The sequence below is a fragment of the Haliotis rubra genome, unplaced genomic scaffold (genome assembly GCF_003918875.1).
Source record: "Haliotis rubra isolate DU_JTF1 unplaced genomic scaffold, ASM391887v1 Scf113, whole genome shotgun sequence".
NCBI classification, from domain to species: Eukaryota; Metazoa; Mollusca; class Gastropoda; order Lepetellida; family Haliotidae; genus Haliotis; species Haliotis rubra.
The window spans coordinates 2,045,800-2,067,875 of record NW_025765037.1 but is presented as its reverse complement, the minus strand read 5'-3'; the positions used below and the strand labels follow the sequence as shown (position 1 = coordinate 2,067,875).

General features: G+C 41.3%; 1 protein-coding gene across 1 annotated transcript; it reads right to left on the bottom strand.

Annotated features, from left to right (window-relative positions):
* Positions 1-6,004: 6,004 nt before the first annotated feature.
* LOC124291539 (src kinase-associated phosphoprotein 2-A-like) lies at positions 6,005-20,423 on the bottom strand. The gene is made up of 7 exons (XM_046728553.1): positions 20,277-20,423; positions 14,046-14,198; positions 12,731-12,814; positions 11,629-11,745; positions 8,643-8,737; positions 8,285-8,384; positions 6,005-7,715 (listed from the first exon to the last, which is right to left on the bottom strand). Exons 1-7 carry the CDS (start codon positions 20,314-20,316, stop codon positions 7,129-7,131), a joined length of 1,176 nt encoding a protein of 391 aa, XP_046584509.1. The 5' UTR covers positions 20,317-20,423; the 3' UTR covers positions 6,005-7,128.
* Between the last annotated feature and the right edge of the window lie 1,653 nt (positions 20,424-22,076).

Genomic DNA, 22,076 nt, shown 5'->3' with positions numbered 1-22,076 from the left:
TGTATCTGGAAATGAAAGAGCTCAAAAGGGATACAAAATCTCACAACAATTATCAGCTGGGATGTTATCACTGGTGTTGGTGTATGGGGTATGTGTGTGAGTGTTTTCCACACATATTGACAAATCATATTTGCCTCTAGTGAAATACATGGCTTTTTAAGTATTAATTCTCAAGGACGCGCTTATGTTTTGCAATTACCTAACGGAAAACACGCACGCACGCACGCACGCACACACGCACGCACGCAAACACTCACACACACACACATACATACATACATACGGAAGGTCGTATAGTATTCTCTATTTATGCTACTTGGATTAGGAAGCTGATATCAATTCTTTCTCGATCCTTTATTTTGGTCCAACAGGAGCTGTTCCCCAATCAGTTTTTCTTATGTACCAATGCATGTAAAATGGCAATTTGATTGAGCTGGAATAAAAAGAAACATACCATAAGACCTAAATAGTAGGGCCGTGTTTGTGTTTGTGTTTAGGATCTGGCTTACGAAGGTGTTCTAATACAGTAAAATACAATAATCTGAGATGGTCAAACGGGATTAACGCAGTTTTTGCATTAAGCCACGATCTCACAAAGAAAATCAGAACGGATAACACCAATAGTGGACTCGAACCCTTCTCTTCGCACTGACAAGAAACGTTTGGACAACTACAACCATGCTGCATTACATGTATTGCAGAGTTGTGTCCCTTTAGAGAAAACAACATTTTGTCTTCAAAGCATACTTGTTCTATTAAATGTTGATGAAAGCTGCGTAAAATCTTCCACTCCAATCCCGTAGCTGGACACTTTTGATTTAATCATAGTGATAATGAATTATGCGTAACTTCACACCACATCTAATCAGGTAAAGTGGGTAAAGCCGACAATTGCCCATGGTAGACATCTATGGCTAAGTCAACATGACCAGTTTTCTGTTTATCTTTCAATGATGCATGTCCGAAATTATTCACTGATTGTGTGAGTGTGAATGTTATCATGTTAGTGGTGGGAGGAAGTTCAGCTTGGTGACACAGCCGGAAAAACACAGTGATATAAACGTGATGTCGGAAATGTAATACGCCTTTCTATACCATATATGTCACACCTTTGTAAACACATATTTATGTACCACATATGTGACATCTGCGTCGCAATATGTATTTGTGCACCATATATGTCATACCTATGTCACAGATTGTATTTGTATACCATGATATATAGCACACCTATGTCACAATATGTATTTGTGTACCATATATGTCACACCTATGCGACGATACGTTGTACAACACATATGTCCCACGTCACAATGTATCTCATATAAGACACGGATATGATACAATACGTTGTATACCATATTTGTTACACCTGTGTCACAATGCATATTTGTGTATCGTATATGTCACATCTATGTCACAATGCGTATTTGTATACCATATATGTCACGCCTTTGGGACAATACGTTGTATATCATATATGCAAACATGTCACAATGCGTGTTTCTATCCCACATATACCACACCTATGGGACAATAGGTTGTATACCATATATGCCACACCTGTGTCACAATGCATATTTGTGTAAAATATATGTCAAACCGTTGGACAAGGCGTTGTATACCATATGTCTGTCATACTTATGGTAATACGTATTTGTATACTATATGTAACAGCAACGACACACATCTGTGACAAAGTATGTATGACCCGTGAAGGTTAACAGTATACCATGCTTCTGGTAGAGGCGTGTAACGGGATATGGCGGTAAGATTCAGGTACGAGTTGTACACGCCATCGGTAACTAAACTGTGGAGATCGATGATGTCAATCACTGAATTGTCTGTCTCGACTCGATTATGCACATACCGCCGTCTCTCTCGCTTATGTCCTCTCCCCTTCTCTCTCTCTCCCTTATGTCCTCTCCCCTTCTCTCTCTCTCCCTTATGTCCTCTCCCCTTCTCTATCTCTCCTTATGTCCCTCTCCCCTTCTCTCTCTCTCTCCTTCTCCCCTTCTCTCTCTCTCCCTTTATGTCCTCTCTTCTCTCTCTCTCCCTCATGTCCCTCTCCCTTCTCTCTCTCCTCCTATGTCCTCTCCCTTCTCTCCTCTCCCCTCTCCCTTGTCCTCTCTCTTCTCTCTCCCTTTCTCCTCTCTCTCTCCCTTATGTCCTCTCCCCTTCTCTCTCTCCCTTATGTCCCTCTCCCCTTCTCTCTCTCTCCTTTATGTCCTCTCTTCTCTCCCTCTCTCTCTCTCTCCCTTATGTCCCTCTCCCTTCTCTATCTCTCCCCTTCTCTCTCTCCCTCCCTTCTGTCCCTCTCACCTTCTCCCCCCTTCTCTCTCTGTCCCCTTATGTCCTCTCCCCTTCTCTCTCTCTCTCGCTAATGTTATACTAGTATACTTCACTCAGCTGAACGCTGGCAGTGATTGATATTAACCTTGTAAGAACAGATAGGGAAGGCAAATAATATAACATGTACATTTATTTGTTATTAGTAAATACATTTAGTTTGTTTGCTGGTGGTCGCGTGTTTATGTTGAGTTGCGAAAGTTAAATTCACATCAGATAATTATATATTCACTTCCTTGTAAACTGTCTACAGGTCTCTGGCTTGTCAACAATTATTCAGTTGTATACACACAACCCGGAAGTAGGTTTCATGTGTTGACTCTCACTGTGATGCCCCTTTCACTCGCTCTAACACAACTATGATAACTTTGGACGGCCACTCCCAAAAAGTAATACATCACTACGACTATAAGTTTGGCATGAAATGCATGTGGACCCGGTTTTTGTAAATATCTCTTCATCCAATGACCCAATCGATCTCAAACTGTGCAAGTGGATGTTTTGTCAGACAACCTAATCACATTGTAAATCACCGATTTTATGCATTTGTATTAAAGAATCTGTCTATGTAACTGTCAACAAAATAAACAGCAGAACGCAGACGACTTGCAGAGGGAGGGAGCCAATGACCTGTAACAGCGGCAGTGTTGGGTCATAAAGGTAAATGCACGTGCAGTTCATGATAGTTACCTGTGCACTGCACAGTGATAGACCGTTTGGATCATTCACAGTGACTACTTCTAGCTGTCATCATGAAAGCTTAGTCAGATGATGCTAAACGTTTAATGAGAAATGTGTTGAATTTTTTTAAAAGAGAGCAAACGTAGCAAACCGATTTATAAGGTGTCGGATTACATGAAACGTAAAACTTTTGCTCTTGGCATGAAAAAGAACATCGTGCTAACAATTGTGACAAATAAACCAACAAACAAAACCTTGTACAAAAGGTATGCATCCAAAATTAGATTCTTTTGACATCAGGGTCATCAGAGATGTCATTCGCCGGCTATTTGCTAGAAATGAACACCTCTTCATACCTGTCACGTGCATAGCTGACTCTACATTGACGAACGTTGACCTTTATGACCCAACACTGCCGCTGTTACAGGTCTGCAAGACGTCTGCGTTCTGCTGTTTATTTTGTTGACAGTTACATAGACAGATTCTTTAATACAAATGCATAAAATCGGTGATTTACAATGTGATTAGGTTGTCTGACAAAACATCCACTTGCACAGTTTGAGATCGATTGGGTCATTGGATGAAGAGATATTTACAAAAACTGGGTCCACATGCATTTCATGCCAAACTATATGTGGTGGTGTGTGTGTATGTGTGTGTGTGAGAGAGAGAGAGAGAGAGAGAGAGAGAGAGAGAGAGTGTGTGTGTGTGTGTGTGTGTGTGTGTGTGTGTTATACATACACCCGTACCGTACCGACTCATACACATACTCTTAGGTAACTCAAGGATTAAACGCCTTAAACTGTACATAGATTATATTAAACTGGAGAATACAATACACTGTACTATCTCCTGATTCCATGCGCTGCTCCAAGGATCACGCCTTTAACGGTACATAGATTATATTAAACTGATAAAGAGTAATTGTAGTATAATATCCTACACTTTCATAGTTCCTGATTCCATACCCTGCTCCAAGGACCACGCACGCCTTTAACGGTACATAGATTATATTAAACTGAAAACGAGTAATTGTAATATAATATACTACACTTTCATAGTTCCTGATTCCATACCCTGCTCCAAGGATCACGCCTTTAACGGTACATAGATTATATTAAACTGAAAACGAGTAATTGTAATATAATATACTACACTTTCATAGTTCCTGATTCCATACCCTGCTCCAAGGATCACGCCTTTAACGGTACATAGATTATATTAAACTGAAAACGAGTAATTGTAATATAATATACTACACTTTCATAGTTCCTGATTCCATACCCTGCTCCAAGGATCACGCCTTTAACGGTACATAGATTATATTAAACTGAAAACGAGTAATTGTAATATAATATACTACACTTTCATAGTTCCTGATTCCATACCCTGCTCCAAGGATCACGCCTTTAACGGTACATAGATTATATTAAACTGAAAACGAGTAATTGTAATATAATATACTACACTTTCATAGTTCCTGATTCCATACCCTGCTCCAAGGATTGCGCCTTTACCGGTACATAGATTATATTAAACTGATAAGGAGAAATTATAATACACTATACTATACTGTCATAGCTCTTGATTCCGACCCGTGAAGGTCCGGGTTAGAATGAACCTTCAGTAACCAATGCTTGTGGTAAGAGACGACTAACGGGATCGGGTGGTCAGGCTCGCTGGCTTGGTTGACACACGTCATCGGTTCCCAATTGCGCAAATCGATGCTCATGCTGTTGATCACTGGGTTGTCTGGTCCAGACTCGATTATTTACAGACCGCCGCCATATAGCTGGAATATTGCTGAGTGCGGCGTAAAACTAAACTCACTCACTCATGATTCCGTTTCCTGCTTCAAGGATAACGCCTTTAACAGTGAACCTGTTTAGATTCTGGAGTTGTTGTGTTAGGGGATGTATGCAATTTCATGTGTTTAGACCGTAGGTGTGTTTAGAGACAAAACATTCCACTGAATGTGGATTCCACTGAGGTTGTTTCATCTAAACATGTCCTCTGTATGTTTAGAATCTGAACACATTTTACAGGGTACTCTCTTTTTCACAGTACAGTCGTCGACATGTATTGTAACATAAGTGAGTGAGTGAGTGAGTTTAGTTTTACGCCGCACTCAGCAATATTCCAGCTATATGGCGGCGGTCTGTAAATAATCGAGTCTGGACCAGACAACCCAGTGATCAGCAGCATGAGCATCGATCTGCGCAATTGGGAACCGATGACATGTGTCAACCATGTCAGCGAGCCTGACCACCCGATCCCGTTAGTCGCCTCTTACGACAAGCATAGTCGCCTTTTGTGGCAAGCATGGGTTGCTGAAGACCTATTCTACCCCGGATCTTCACAGGTGTGGAACATCAGTAAATAGGCGCCTGGATGAAACAAATGTGATCAGCTCTCTTTCCGGACGTATATCTACGCGTTAACTGTTTTCAAGTTGATCCCCGTTACAGGTTTACCCCACTAGTACACCAACCTCAACGTGTCAATCGGAGTAAAGCATCTAATTGAAATTGTATTTAATTTATTCATTTTTATTTTATTCATCATTTGGACCGTTGTCTCTGTAATATGATATGATCACATGACATGATGAGATATGATATGCTATGCGATATGATATATGATATGATATGATATATGATTGGTATGATATGATATATGATAGGATATGATATGAGATATAATATATGTTATGCTATGCTATGCTATGCTATGCTATGCTATGCTATGATGAATAGAAATCTAACGTAAACAATCGACTGCATTGCATGTCTTTTTTATCAGTTCTATGTTTAAATACTATCATTCCTGTATATGATATATAGTGAGGTAAGTATTATCTTCCCGATGTAAATACATTATTTCCATATCAGTGAAGGATAACGTGTGTACGACATTCCCCGACACGGAATATAACACCGTTATAAACACCATATAATACAACAGACAACACAGATTATATATCACCAATTTTATTTACAACTGACAATCTATGAAATATGAATATTAAAATTCATTAACATTTTGCCATGTTCACGTAAATGTCACCATTTGAAGTTGTCACAAAAACACATATTAAAACCAAGTCTTTACATAGAATGTATGAACTGGCTGAGTGACTGAGTGATTTCTATCTATATTATAATATAGAGCATTCTCTACTAATTTCATCTAAAGCTAACCTGTCAGCTCTGGCACCCCCAAGAACCAGTTTGTTCATTGGGCAATTGTCAAAATCACATAGAATAACGAGATATTGTCTATGGTCAGGCAAAATGGCAGTCAAAATTCACTTCCAATTCTCTTATAATTAGTGGATAATGTAGGATTAATGTTAACATGGCGAAAAGACATCTCGATTCCTCCACCAAACTTCCTTTAAATAATACAAAAGTCTCCCACTTGGAGCGAATTACCTATGAATAACCTAAACATGGAGCGAATTACCTATGTGACGAACTGTCCATAACGGAACTATCCAAGGGGAGTTGTCATGTAGAGAAATGTCCTGATGTTAGGAATTGTCCCGTAGGGAAACGTGAGGACTCCCAGGAAAGTGGGTTAGTAGCATGTTTACACAAGGCTGGAACCCTCCTCTATATCTAATTTGATAATTGTCTTGTCTCATCGAACCAACTTTAATGGTTCCAACACCAGATCCAGACCAACCCATGACGCAAACATTTTCCACCCTAAACCTCTTCCCCTTACACATTGACGACCCCGTGGGTATAACGTCGACCCAGGATTTATTACCCTCATCAACAGTTGACTGAAAACTCTACAGTTTAGAGGGTTTTTCAAAGATAACGTCTTCACCGAATATCTATAAATGTAACGAGGAAGTCTAGCCCTACAAACCAGATATTAAATAACGTACTGGCGTATAAACATCACGCTTACTACTGTTCAGAGGAGCAATGGTAGGGGTTCAGACACCGTGTGTCACCCTGTGTATATATGCCTCCTCTCTACAATGCAATGTGCACCCGGAAGTTTTCATTTTTCAGGATCCGTATCGGACCACAATGATCATAGCCTTAAGAGCTGTTTTCACGACCACATAGTGTCCGGCTGTATTCATTGCGTCACTTCCTTTTGTGCTTTCCCGGAAATGACGTCAGTATAATACAAATCGTCATCGTCCTGCACAGGTGGTTTTGTATCAGCAGCTTTTTTAAAAGTACTGTCAACATCGTCATAGGCTTCCTCATCGTCGAATTCTTCATCGGATCCCCTGCCGTACTCAATCGGGTCGGCATAATTCTCGTCGTCGTCGGAATCATGGTCTTCGTACAAGCCATTGTCAGCTGCAGGTTTGTTCTTGGCGTTTTGTTTCGGTAATGGCGGAGGCCGCATCGGGGCGCGATCTGTTATAGATTTCTTGGGTGCCTTTTTCTTTGGTGCCGTGTTCTCTGTTGCAGGCTTCTTTGGTGCCGTTTTCTTTGGCACAGGAGGGGGCTTTGGACTTTCTGGTTGGGTTCCATTTCTTTTAGAAGCTGGTAAAACCTCCTCATAATTTTGTCCACCGTCGCTATCGTCATCGCTGTCACTCTCGTGTTTGTGGTTGTTGTTTTGCTCTTTTTCGACGGGCACGGCAATGTAATATTCGTCATCGTCGCTGTCGTCTTTCAAAAAATCATTCTCTTCCTTGGGGGATGATACGGCTGCAACCAAACGATGACATGGTCATTGTACTATTAAATGTCACGTTTTCTAAGCATACTGTCGGTGGTCGAAATACAATTCTATTTTTTTAAAGATTTCTGTAATGGACTAATGGAAAAGTCAGGGGGTTACTTCGCTTCCAATGTTGAACTAATTTAGAGTGGTTCAATGATGCAGGACGGACTTGTTCGGATGAAAAGAACGGCCTATAAAAGTTTAGGTTTTAGGTTTTGTTGGGTGATCTATGTCCAGGACACTAAGATATCGTAACGAATCTTGCCTGGCGTCACTACTAGGATACATAATGTGTATTCCAATCTTTACAATTCACAGTTTATTTACTACATGCCAAGCTGATTGTTAGCATGACAGAACATTGGGCATTCATTTTGAAACTTTTTCAAATTCTGAAATGTTTAACAGTAGGTTGCCTTCTGAGAAAAATAGACCTATACATTGTATAAAAGTATTCAAACCTATTTATTTTAAAGTTTTCAGAATTAATTATTTCAAATTTACAAAATGTTCATCGAAAGCAGCAGGCCGTTGCTTTACGAAAGCATCGTACCTTTCGATTTGGATGTATTTTTCTTGTTTTCAGAGGTTGTGTTACACTTCTCAACGGCATCTTTCCATTCTTTAAAATCCTGCGTATTTTCTGCCAAAAACTAAAACAAAACATATACATGTGTAAAACATTAGTATCGACTCTTTTATAAACATTTAAATTAACATTGAAAGTAAATTAAAATTTAGACATTACAGATTTATGTTTGCAGCACTACCATCGTTCAGGAAACACATCCGTACATTTTCCCGGAGACCATAGCTAGTTGCTGAAGCTTAGCCCGGACGTGATCACGGCGGGACTTTTAAAGATTTCTTCTTGACCAGTAATACCAGGAAGCTAGGTATTATGTATTTACCTGGTAGGAGCGCTTTCCAAGACACCCCAACTCGAAACTGAGATCCTTCTTGAAACTTTCTTCAGGAAGGTAGGCCGCCTTTCTGAACTTGTAGCCTGTATTAAAGTATGTATTATATATATTAAAATGTTGAAGACTACAAGATTCTTTCATATTACTCCAGTTAATCTGTCATGGTATGATTATAGATCGTTTCCAGTGTTTTTTTATCTACTCATATACAATTTTTTAGGAAATGAACGAGATTATTGGACCTATAAAACAACTGAGATCGCCATCACGCCTTCTTTGCCTCTCTTCCTCAAGTGTTTTTGTTGATAAATTGGATTACTTCCTATGAAGACGTTTATGAAGGGGGTGGGAGCGGGGGGTGGCTGTTATTTATGATACGTTCACCTTGATGGAAAACGTATCGTGCTGTCTCATGGGGCAAGGTGGGCGATCTGTCTAAGGCGCCGCGCTAGTAAGCGAAAGGTGCCAGGATCGATCCCCACTTGTGACCGGGTGTGAAAACCTTGGCGCTAACATTACTTGCAGGCTCTTTCAGTGTTGTCACAACCCCTAGTGTTTCACTTAAAAGAACCCACTAATGCGATGGTAGGTGACCAGGTGGACACACGAACGCGTGCAGACACCTACGCGTGCGAGTATAGTAACGTGCAGTATCATTGGACAAAATACTGTAGCTATGTGTAACAGTTAACCCAGCTTCAAAATGGGTACTTTGTGAGGATGAGGCTGTGCAATAACTCGCTGCGCCAGACAGGCTGCATGCGTTGAATACTCCCCAGGGAGTTGTTTAAAAAGTGAGTGAGTGAGTTACAATTTATCGTCACATGGCAATATTTCAGCCATATCATGACGAGAACAATTAATTTTATACGCAGTAATTAATGGTAAATTGTAAAAACCTGTCAACGAAGGACAATAAAATAACTAGATTATCACAGATTCGAATTTACAACTAGTAATCAAATCTAAAACAGTTTAACTATAGATGACAATACAAGGTAAAAACAGGCTATATATTGCCAACAACTGAAGGTAGATCACCTTACTAGGGACCATGGGGACTTACAGTACATTTGCTTCCTGCATGGACCCTAGCTGGATTTACACCATCCCTTCAGCTATTAGCAATTTTAGATAATCTAGCCACAAATTAAACGAACACATATTCTACGATTAAAAAAGGGGAGAGTTTAAATTTACTTTGAATGTTTTGGGAGTTAGGTATCCTCTCAGGGGGACAATCATTTTACAGTACTTTAACCCCCCTTGAGGATACAGCCACTAACAATCTGAGTTATTAATTTAAACTTCCAATCATAAAATACTTATCTATTTACAAATCTGTTAACAAATCTAATTCTTTTAAAAATGCAATAATTAAATGAGAACTTATATTACTAAAAAGATCCTTCATAGTTGGTTAAAAAGAATGCCAGAAAAAAGACATTCGTTGACCAAGGGAACACTCCAGCGCCTTGAGCATGTACTTGTTGCGTGGATATGTGTGCTATACATATATCCTATAATACGTGCATTAACCATGTCAGCGGTGAGGTGAGGTGAGGTGAAATTGGGTTTAACGTCGTGCTTGAGAATATGTCGCTCATATGACGACGTGCATGCGTGTGTATGTGTATGTGCGGCTGCTTGTACTAGCCCAGACTGAAGCTGGTTTTATAGTGCTAGCCCACTGAGATATCATGCCGCAGTGAAGCATGAATACCCCACTCAGACACATTATACTGACTCCGAGCCGACCAGTCCTTGTTGTACCCATTAATGCCGAGCGCCAGGCAGGGACCAACAAGTACCATATTTTAACGTCTTTTGGTATGACGCGGCCGGGGATCGAACCCGCGACCTTCCGCTCTCCGGGCGGACGCTCTAACCACTACACCACGGAGGCGGTCCCATGTCAGCGAGTCCGGCCCCATTGGATTGCTGATGACCAGTATGTGTGTATGTGTAACCCCAGTGTGTAACCCCTGCGTTTGACACACAATGTTTTAGCAATGTTTTACTCTGCTTTTAGTAATATTATAACAACATCACTTTCGGACACACCAAAAATGGACACAATTAACTCATCTTTGGAATCGAACCCGGGTCTTCGGCGTGACGAGCGAACCCTTTAACCACTAGGCTAACCTAAGGAGCCCTCACCAATATATGTAATATGTATAACACTGCAGTGTATAAATAAGAAATATCACGACTGATGTGCCGCCTGTCAAAAACAGCCAAACATACTACTCTTTATTCAGATGTACCCGTGAAGATCCGGGTTAGAATTGATCTTCAGTAACCCATGCTTGTGTAAGTGGCGAGTAACGGGATCGGGTGGTCAGGCTCGCTGGCTTGGTTGCTACATGTTATCGTATCTCAGCTGTGTAGATCGATGCTCATGATGTCACTCACTGGATTGTCTCGTCCAGCCATATAGTTGGAATATTGCTGAGTGCGGCGTTAAAAATAATACTAGTGGTTGATAGTATGATCAACGGTTCTGACCCTCCAGCGATGATAATATGATCAGATCAAAATGAGCAGAGATTGGTCACACGTGGAATTTCTACCTACAGGCCACTGCAACACAACGTTTCTGGGCTTTTCCTTGCCCATTCGTCAGGTGACTGACTGAGTTTAGTTTTACGCCGCTTTTAGCAATATTCCAGCAACATCACGGCGGGGGACACCAGAAATGGGCTTCACACATTGTGCCCATGTGGGGAATCGAACCCGGGTCTTCGGCGTGACGAGCCAACGCTTTAACCACTAGGCTACCCCCACCGCCCTCGTCAGGTGAATGGCGAAGGGGCAAGGAATAACCCAGAAACGTTGTGTATACAATGAGGAAGAAGTTGACATCCATAATATTTTGTCTTATACTTAATACCAACTTCTATACACTTCTCAAGAACCTCAAGCTTTATACCTTTCGCGAACACCTCTCCATTTTTGCCTAATACTGTACCTGCTAGGCTAAAGGCTCCTGCTTGTTTTTTGTCTGCGAAGTTGACAAAGTAGTAGAAGATGTTGTGTTGGATGACGCAGTATCGCCTTTGGTAACTGCCACGGTGGAACAAGGTCTCTGGAAGTGATTATTTATCATATATACAGCTTGTTCACGGCGAAAGTATAATGTTTTGCTCGGAAAAACTGATGTATTCAGACTCCCTCTTTTGTTCCACTCTCTATTTCGTTCTCTTCTCACCCTTTCTTTCTCTCTGAGAAGAGCTGACTATAGAATAGGGGGGGGGGACATGATACAACATCAGATACTGCACTCTAGTGTACCCTCAAACAGACGTAAGAGCACCCATTCTCTCTCTCCCTCTCTCTGTAATGTGTATGACGGATTGCTTGTTTTAAAATTTTGTGCTACGACTTTTTCTGTTTGTGAATAATAGTGTATTGAATGACAGTGTATTTTAAGAAACTCATTTAAAATTGTACGTAAAATGTGTATGTATGCAGACTTGGTCTGGTCGCTATGTGGTAATATATTGCCGATGCGACGTAAAATTCAACTCAACTAACTCTCTTGAAAAAAGTGCTGATTGACAGTTAAACAAAGCAATGAGCATATACGTATACAGTGCTCTTGCTCTCTCTCTGTCTCTCTTTCTCTCTCTCCATCATATACCTTGAAACTAGTGCTGATTGACAGTTAAACAAAGCAATAAACATGTTCATGGACAGTTCTGTCTCGCTCTGTCTCTGTCTCTCGCATGCTCTCTCTCTCTCTCTCTCTCTCCCCCTTCTCTCTCTCTCTTTCTCCCCTTCTCTCCCCCCCTCTCTCTCTCTCTCCTTCTGTCCCTCTCCCCTTTTCTCTCCCTTATGTCCCTCTCCCCGTCTCTCTCTCTCTTTCTCCCCTTCTCTCTCTCCCTTATGTCCCTCTCCCCTTCTCTCTCTCTCTCCTTATGTCTCTCCCCTTCTCTCCCTCTCCCAATCTCCCTCCCTCTCTCTCTCTCTCTCTGACCCCTCTCTCTCTCTCTCTCTCTCTCTCTCTCTCTCTCACACACATCTACTGCACACTTTACTCTGAACCAACCTCACTCCTATAAGACACTAACCTTTCTTTCTTCTCTTGTCCAGAAAACCCGCTTTGGTGATGTCTTTGAGGGCCCTTGCAGGAACTTCAGGAATTAGTTCATCAACTGAAAAGAGGACACACAGTTACTCACGTAAGTCATTTCCCATATTCACGAGTTCATCTCTAGAACAAGTGCTGGCTACACCAATGTTGATATATGTCATATAACATCTTACACATCGTGTCTTCTCGATTCATTTAGGTGGCAAAGTACTGTGGTGAATGTTTGGCAACAGAACTGAAAACGAATATCATTTAATATTTGTGTGTGAACTATTTTCTGGTCTCTAATTTACTTTCCAAATATTTCACATAATGTGAGATGAGTATGTTTTAAACTTCATTCTGACATGACGGGGCGATGGGGTAGCCTTGTGGTTAAAGCGTTCGCTCGTCACACCAACGACCCGGGTTCGATTCCCCACATGGGTACAATGTTCATGAAGCCCATTTCTAGTGGTTAAAGCGTTCGCTCGTCACACCAACGACCCGGGTTCGATTCCCCACATGGGTACAATGTTCATGAAACCTATGATATCATACTACTGAGCCTACTACGTTGACGGATCCACTGGAGTGAGTGAGTGAGTTTGGTTTTACACCGCTTTTAGTAATATTCCAGCAATATCACGGCGGGGGACACCAGAAATAGGCTTCACACATTGTACCCATGTGGGGAATCGAACCGGAGTTTTCGGTGTGACGAACGAGCACGTTAACCACCAGGCTATCTCCCCGACAACTGGACTACAGAGGGGTTATCACGAAATAAAATTATTAAATTATTAAATTGTTAACACGCTCTCGACCTCTACATGCAAGGTTACTGAGAAAGTGTATTTACATTTTAGCAATCTACATCGGCTACAATGATCCAAATATCTGGAGATAAATATACTACAAGAGATTCCATGATATTTGATTGGCTGACCAAGCACTATGCGTTTGCGTTTATATTCCTAATAATTAGGCCACGCCCACGCCACTGATTGGGTAATAGTAAAGTGGGCGGGGTTTAGGTCGAACATTTTAGTGGTAATGATTCGATAAGCAGTATAATAAGCTATTATCATCGACCTATACATCTTTCCATTATACGTAAAAAACACTGAAGCCAATTTTAACATTTCAAAACATTTCGTACCATATTCATACATTTTAAAAATATATTTAAATTTAAATTCCAAAAAGCACCTACAAAAGCTATTCAAAACGCAGGTCACATGAGAACTCCCAAGCAAAGAAATGGTTAGAATCTTAAATAAATCTATATGTTTCCGTTCAGATCTACTCACCGTCAGTTCGGGTAAGATCGTCAGATTTCGGAAGTAGGTCTGGATAGTCTTGTCGGAGTCTGTAGACCTGGTCTAGTAGTTTCTCTTTATGAAGCAAGACTTTCCGTGACACCTTTTCGTTTCGTAGGGTCTCGTTGAAAAACGCATCGATCTCTGTAAAGATATTGTTAAGAGTAGTGCAAATGACTGACGAACAATGATCTCATATGCTGGGGCATGTTTCTCAATGCGAACATCGGGGAGCGGGTTATACGACAAAAAAATGGATGAATGGTGAGAATCGAACCCGGACCCTAGGCGATTCTAACGAACGAAAGGGAGTGGGGTTATACGGCAATATTCCAGTCAAAAACTTATAGTCCAGTGGAATCTAACCCGTACCTTCGGCGGGTCGAGCGATCGTTAGGGAGTTGGGGTTTATACCGCCAGCAATATTCCAGTCAAAAATGATATTCCAGTGGAATCGAACCCGCACCTTCGGCGGGTCGAGCGAACGTTAGGGACTTGGGGTTTATACCGCCAGCAATATTCCAGTCAAAAATTATATTCCTGTGGAATCGAACCCGTACCTTCGGTGGGTCGAGCGAACGTTAGGGAGTTGCGGTTATACCACCAGCAACACTCCAGTCAAAAATGATATTCATGTGTAATCGAACCCGTACCTTCGGTGGGTCGAGCGAACGTTAGGGAGTTGGGGTTTATACCACCAGCAATATTCCAGTCAAAAGTGATATTCCAGTTGAATCGAACCCGTACCTTCGGCGGGTCGAGCGAACGTTAGGGAGTTGGGGTTTATACCGCCAGCAATATTCCAGTCAAAAATTATATTCCTGTGGAATCGAACCCGTACCTTAAGCGGGTCGAGCGAACGTTAGGGAGTTGGGGTTTATACCGCCAGCAATATTCCAGTCAAAAATGATGTTCCTGTGGAATCGAACCCGTACCTTCGGCTGGTCGAGCGAACACATTAACCACTTCCCGTATTACCCTACATGTATGCTGGTCAGCTCGCTCACGCACTTACATATACCACGAACTTACATGTACTCTAGCACTCTATATATAGAACCGGTAATATTTGTATCTTTTGGTGACACACAAACATGATTTACATAACATGTTAAGTGTATGTTCTGCGATAACAGTTTTATTGTTCACGGCGAGATTGTACACATTGTACACAGACTTCCCTGTTGTAGCAAATATTTTATACCTGATTACAAGTCATACATGACACTCGAGACACAGGTGGGTCTGGCTGAAACACGCCAACAACCCATTGTCGGGGCAGCTAAATACATGTCGTATACAGCGTGTGTCTGGTGACACGGGCACAGGGGGAATCATAAACACGCATCCGCCAGCAAACAAGCTACACTTATTTACTAATTACAATTTATATGTATATTTTATACCGTTTGCCTTTCCTATCTGCTTTTACAAGATTAATATCAATCACTGTCAGCCTTCAACTTGAGTGAAGTATATAACATTAGCGAAAGAGAGAGAGTAAGAGACAGAGAGAGAGAGAAAGAGAGAGAGCGTGAGAGAGAGACAGACAGAGAAAGAGAGAGAGACAGAGAGAGAGACAGAGAGAGAGAGAGAGAGAGAGAGAGAGAGAGAGAGAGAGAGAGAGAGAGAGAGACAGAGAGAGAGACAGAGAAAGAGAGAGAGCGTGAGAGAGAGACAGACAGAGAAAGAGAGAGAGACAGAGAGAGACAGAGAAAGAGAGAGCGTGAGAGAGAGACAGACACAGAGAGACACAGAGAGACAGAGAGAGAGTGAAAGACAAACGAGAGAGAACGCGAGCGAGAGACAGAGAGAGACAGAGAGAGAGAGAGAGAGAGAGAGACAGACACAGAGAGAGACACAGAGAGAGACAGAGAGAGAGTGAAAGACAAACGAGAGAGAACGCGAGCGAGAGACAGAGAGAGAGAGACAGACAGACAGAGAAGGAAGAGAGAGAACTGTACACGTACATGTTCATTGCTTTGTTTAACTGTCAATCAACACTATTTTCAAGGTACATGATGGCGTTCTGTACATACAGTGTGTTCATCGTTGCGTGTTTAAAGCCTCGCTTATCAATATTCCAGCTTTTTGACGGCGGTATGTTCATAATCGAGTAGAGACGGACAATCCTGTGCTTTACATCATGACAACCGATGTACACAGTTTATATACCGATAGCATGTATCAACCAAGTCTTACTCATACGGCATATCCCGTTAGAGAGAGACCATACCATACAAAAACATACCGTAACAAAACAATCTTTAACAACTTTAACCATTCATACATCGCCAGCGAGTCTGAACGTGCGTGATTTATAGGCGCGATAAACATGTTATTTATCAGGGAGAGCAAACTCAAATACAGCGCAGACAGCTTACTGGAATGTGTTTATGGTGCCCGCTTAATACTAGTATACAAACAAACAAACAACTCCCACTCGCACGCCTTCCGCTACTTTCTCTTGTCATAAGGGGTAGCCTAGTGATTCGCGCGTTTGTTTGTCGATTCCCCACATGGGTACAATGAATGGAGTCCATTTCTGGCGTCCCCCCCCCCCCCGAAATATTACTGGAATATTGCTAACAGCGGCGTAAAACAAAACTTTCGCTCTTGTGATACACATTCAAACCGCTTAATTTATTGTGATCGTTACAAGCCACATGCTCAGCTTCGCTTATCCTGCAATCATGCCGTGGGCACTTACTTCTCGGTATTATACACTGTAAGCACGAACCACGACGGTTAAACGTGGACTACTTTCTTTATATCTATATTTTACTTCTTGTTTGATAAAACACATCTAGACTCGAAAGATACAGGATTCATTTACCTATACCCAATTTTATTGATACATTCAATTTATTAACATAATCCATAAATATACTACCCATCAAATGTTTAAACTCACTTAAATCACTCACTATATGTATTGTATGTATGTATGTATGTATGTATGTATGTATGTATGTATGTATGTATGTATGTGTGTGTGTGTGTGTGTGTGTGTGTGTGTGTGTATATGTATGGAGTCTCTCTCGTGTGTCTCTCTCTCTCGCTCTCTCTGTCTCTCGCTCTCCCTCTATATATCCACATGGGTACAATGTGTGAAGCCCATTTCTGGTGTCCCCCGCCGTGATATTGCTGGAATATTGCTAAAAAGCGGCGTAAAACCATACTCACTCACTCACTCACTCTATATATATGGTTACATCGAATATGAATTTCTCCACTAACTTGGCGGGAACCAACTGCAAACCTTATGCAGATGAATTGCACGAGGATCATGCATCAAATTGCTGAAATACATGTGCATATCGTGCATGGGAACAGCTGCGTCTTCACGGGTGTTAAGTTTTGTTAAGAATTCGCCAATTTTCAATACGTTTCGTCATTTATTGAACTCATGACAATATCCTTTTCAAGGGTACGAATTTGTTTTACAATACACAAGTTCATGTGTAAACGGTACCTTTAAACAGTATGGAATATTTGGCAAAATCTAGTTTGACTAATGTAAGTGGCTACATTTACACTCGTGAGTCTAAACTTTTGATGGGCAGTATATATACAATGGGTGATTTGTATCTAATATATATTTATAATGGTTCAGTGACCTAAAAACCGAACAAGCGTTATCAGTTTAGAGTGAGTGAGTGAGTTTAAGTTTACGCCGCTTTTAGTAGTATTCCAGCAATATCACGGCGGGGGACACCCGAAATGGGCTTCATACATTGTGCCCATATGGGGAATCGAACCCGGGTCTTCGGCGTGACGAGCGAACGCTCTAACCACTAGGCTACCCCACCGCCCCTATCAGTTTAAAAGATAACACGTAAAGATGTGGGTTTGAACTAATCTCAAGCCATTAATGTTTTCTTTGATAACCGGGTCAGGTGAGAAAACTGTTGGTCATTGTGTTCCCCTATCTTTTCCCCTAGAGCACTGCACATGGGGACCGGCTGACTGGGATACACAGCTTCTTTCTTCCCTCGACAAATATATATACTACTTAAAGTACAAGGATATTTACCACAGTACAGTGAGTTTAATTTAACGCCGCACTCAGCAATATTTCAGCTATATGCGGCGGTCTGTACATAGTCGAGTCTGGACCAGACAATCCAGTGATCAACAGCATGAGCATCGATCTACGCAATTGGGATACGATGACATGTGTCAACCAAGTCAGCGAGCCTGACCACCTGATCTCGTTAGTCGACTCTTACGACAAACATGGGTTACTGAAGATAAATTCACCCGGATCTTCACGGGTCCACAGTGCAGTGAGTCAGACATTTATTTATACTTCAAATGACAGCATTTGGTCTTCAGCAACCCATGCTTGCCGTAAAAGTCGACTAACGGGATCGGGTGGTCGGGCCGGCCGACTTGGTTGTCACGTTATCGTATCCTAGTTGTGTCATGAAGTCGATTATTACAGACAGATGTCATATAGCTTGAATATTGCAGAGTGCAGCATTTAACAACAATAAAAACTGAGATAGTTTAAAATATTTTCGAGAGGCTATTTCATCAGAGCGTTCGGTGTAAGTATACTACAAGCACGGAGTGAAAAAACACGATACAATATTTAAATGCTAAATTTTACCGTCACTCGACTTCCCATTCTAACCGGGATTGCTATCACTACGGAATTAAGCACTTTCCATTTTTTTACGTTTCTGTAAATGCTATTATTTAAAAGGCTACTTTCACTTTATAAGTATAAGCACACATATATACATCTTCGTTAATTAATCATCAAGATATTTCGTGATTCTATTTTTAATATCAAGGATGCACTATGTATTAGGAGGTGCTCGCTGTCAAGTCACTGTCATATCGAGACTTCCAGTGTATGCATCCGACAGGGGGCGCTGTTCCGGGTCATCACTACTGTTCCGGAAGTATGTAACAAGTCCAAACGCAGTCATGACACACCACCGTGACATGAGATTAAGAACATCGACGTTTTTGCTTTTGTTATTCGTCCTTGTCATCCCTAAACCTTTTCAAAACGCACGTCTATACATGTTAATAGCAAATATTATTTGCCACGACATCGATAGAAAACATCACTGAATGCTTGTTTGTTGTTTAACGCCGTAAATAATCGAGTCTGGACCACACAATCCAGTGACCAATATCATGAGCAGATATCTACGCAACTGGGATAAATTGACATGGGTCAGCGAGCCTGATCACCCGATCCCGTTAGTCGCCTCTTACGACTAGGATGTTAGGCAAGAAATATTACACATCACGTAATTGTTTGTTTGTTTGTTTGTATGCCGTTTGACGGAAATTTACGCTGCTTTCAGCAATAATTCAGCTGAAGGGCGGTTGTCTGTAAATAATCGAGACTGGACCACACAATCCAGTGACCAACATGATAAGCATCGACCTACACAATGACATGCATTAACCAAGTCTGCGAGCCTGACCAACGTCACGTATATTAGTAACAACTGGTGCAAGTCATGAGTCCATGTGTCATTTCCACTACACATTAAACATCAACTCGTCGTGAGTAAGCTTATTTAATACAATCCCAAACACAATATGCTTGACTTAACACGTGGCTGAGTGGATCAGAACAACCTGGTTGTTTGCCTGTCATTGAATCTCAGTCGGTGCTCATACCGTCAATCACTAGGTGTGTTACAGACCACCGTCATAGACTTGTAATATTGCCAAATGTGCTGTAAAACAAACAAACATTACTTATCTTTAAGCCATGTTACGAAAATGTCAGGAGGACCGCCACCACTACACATATGTATACAGTATATATTCAGTAGCAAAGCGCCTATATGACTGACAATGAACCGCACAAACGTTCATTGAAATTAATAATGTCGTTATTACTTCAGTGTCTCTCAGTTCACAGGTGGGATTACAAACATGTAAATTAACACATTAAATTCATTCCTTAGTTTCGGGAGGTTTGTATCAGCCTTTTGATACGAAATTTACTGATACAAGCGCACAACAGTAAGCTTATCTTCAGGACATATTCCCACGACAGTACATACGGGTACAGCCAGTCAACCGTTGTATGAACAAGCCGATAGTACTCCAGCCTTTATAGGTGTTATTGACGCTGGTTTCATAATAGTTTACAAAACAACATTCGAGCTCCGTGTCGTCATGCTTTCATGTCATATAAGCAGTTGAATACGAGCCATCACAAGTTTAAAGAAAAGATTCACCAACCTGATAGAACATCTCTGACCGAGGCGTTCAAGTTAGCCATGATTAAGATAACCTGTCAAGCCACGAGCTGGGACCACGGATGTCTCTAATGTGTGCATAACACTCTCTAATGCTATTTACTTCCTGGTTCATTCAAGCAAGTTTCGTGACAATCCGTAAACGTCCGGAGTGAGGCGAATTCCAAAGGGATTTGTGTGGTCTAAATTCATTGGATAATAGTAATGCTATAAGCCAATGAAAATGTACGTTGCTTCTATTATATTTTGTATAACATAAGAACACCTATTGCTGAAGTGATATCAAAACCTTGCAGCACAGATGTGCAGCCGAACGGAAACCAGGTAAATATTTCTTTTTCGAAAGGTGATCTCATACATAGACGGGCAACAATGACATGGATCACAGATGTTGATAACAGAAGTATGTTATCATGCGTTTGACATTGCTGAAACAACAAACCCTGTATGGCCTGTTCGAGTGTTGTTTGTCTGTTTGTTTGTTGTTTAACGCCGCATTCAGGAATATTCCAGCTTTCTAACGACGGTCTGTAAATGTTCCAGTTTGGACCAGACATAAAACGACAATCCAGTGATCAACATCATGAGCATCGATCTCCGTAATTGGGATACTGCGACAACCGATGCTTGTCGTAAGAGGGATCGGGTGGTCAGACTCGCTTACTTGGTTGACACATGTCAACTGCGTAAATAGATGTTCATGGTGTTGATCACTGGATTGTCTGGTCCAGACATGAATAATTGGTGAGTGCGGCGATAAACAACAAACAAACAAAAAACAATTTAGTGAGATTTACCCATTTCAGCCTTAAGACAAACACGTACGCACATAAGATAGGTGTACTTTATCCTCTATGTACAAGCATGAGATTGTTCCATTGTACCATTTCCTTCATGTTAAGAAGCGCTCGGTTCCAAACTATGTTCTTAATGTTGAAATATCTGTTGTCATGTTATGTAGAGGTGTGACTATACAGAAATTTCACGATACGATACGTATTGCGATATCTTGAAACGATACGATTCGATGCATATCACGATATGCTATCTTTAGTTATTTTCCTTCAAAATGTATATTTTGAAAGCAAGTAACAGTGTAAATTTTGATAGTGTAAATCGATACTACGATATATCGTCACAGCTCTAATGTTATGACAAACTAGGATGTTTGCCATCGTAACACACGACTGGCGTAACTCCCATGGTTTAACACAGTGTGAGTGAGTTGAGTTTTACGCCGCTTTTAGCAATATTCCAGCAATATCACGGCGGGGGACACCAAAATAGGCTTCACACATTGCACCCATGTGGGGAATCGAACCCGGGTTTTCGGCACGACGAGCGAACGCTTTAACCACTAGGCTACCCCACCGCCCCGGTTTAACACATACTTTGCGCTACGATAACTTTGCGGAACGGGAGCCACTACGATGTTCGTCTATGATGAAGTATATCCACAAGCGGAGAGTTCAAGGCAGTTAAAATTGAAGAATTTAACCAGGTCTCCGTACAACACAGAAGACACCTTTCCTTTTCGCAAACAGGTATTCGACACATGAATCAAGTTCGTTCATCTTGTTTCTAAGAGACCGAACATTGGCAAGAACAATCGTTGGAAGCGGCGGTTTGTTTGGTCGACTCCGTCAAAGGCTGGTTCTGTCACGAATGTCAGTTTATTGATTGTGATTTATGTCACTAACCTTTCACCATATCTTTCCAGCACGCTATATAAAGTTGGCACGTACAACCCACCTTACCTGCAGTCTGCCAGGTCCATCATTGG

Coding starts and splice junctions, on each gene's coding strand:
- LOC124291539 (XM_046728553.1), bottom strand. CDS start 20,316: ATGGCTAACTTGAACGCCTCGGTCAGAGATGTTCTATCAG. Junction 14,199..20,276: donor GGTCAGAGATGTTCTATCAG/GTTGGTGAATCT, acceptor ATATCTTTACAG/AGATCGATGCGTTTTTCAAC. Junction 8,385..8,642: donor TTGGAAAGCGCTCCTACCAG/GTAAATACATAA, acceptor GTTTTGTTTTAG/TTTTTGGCAGAAAATACGCA.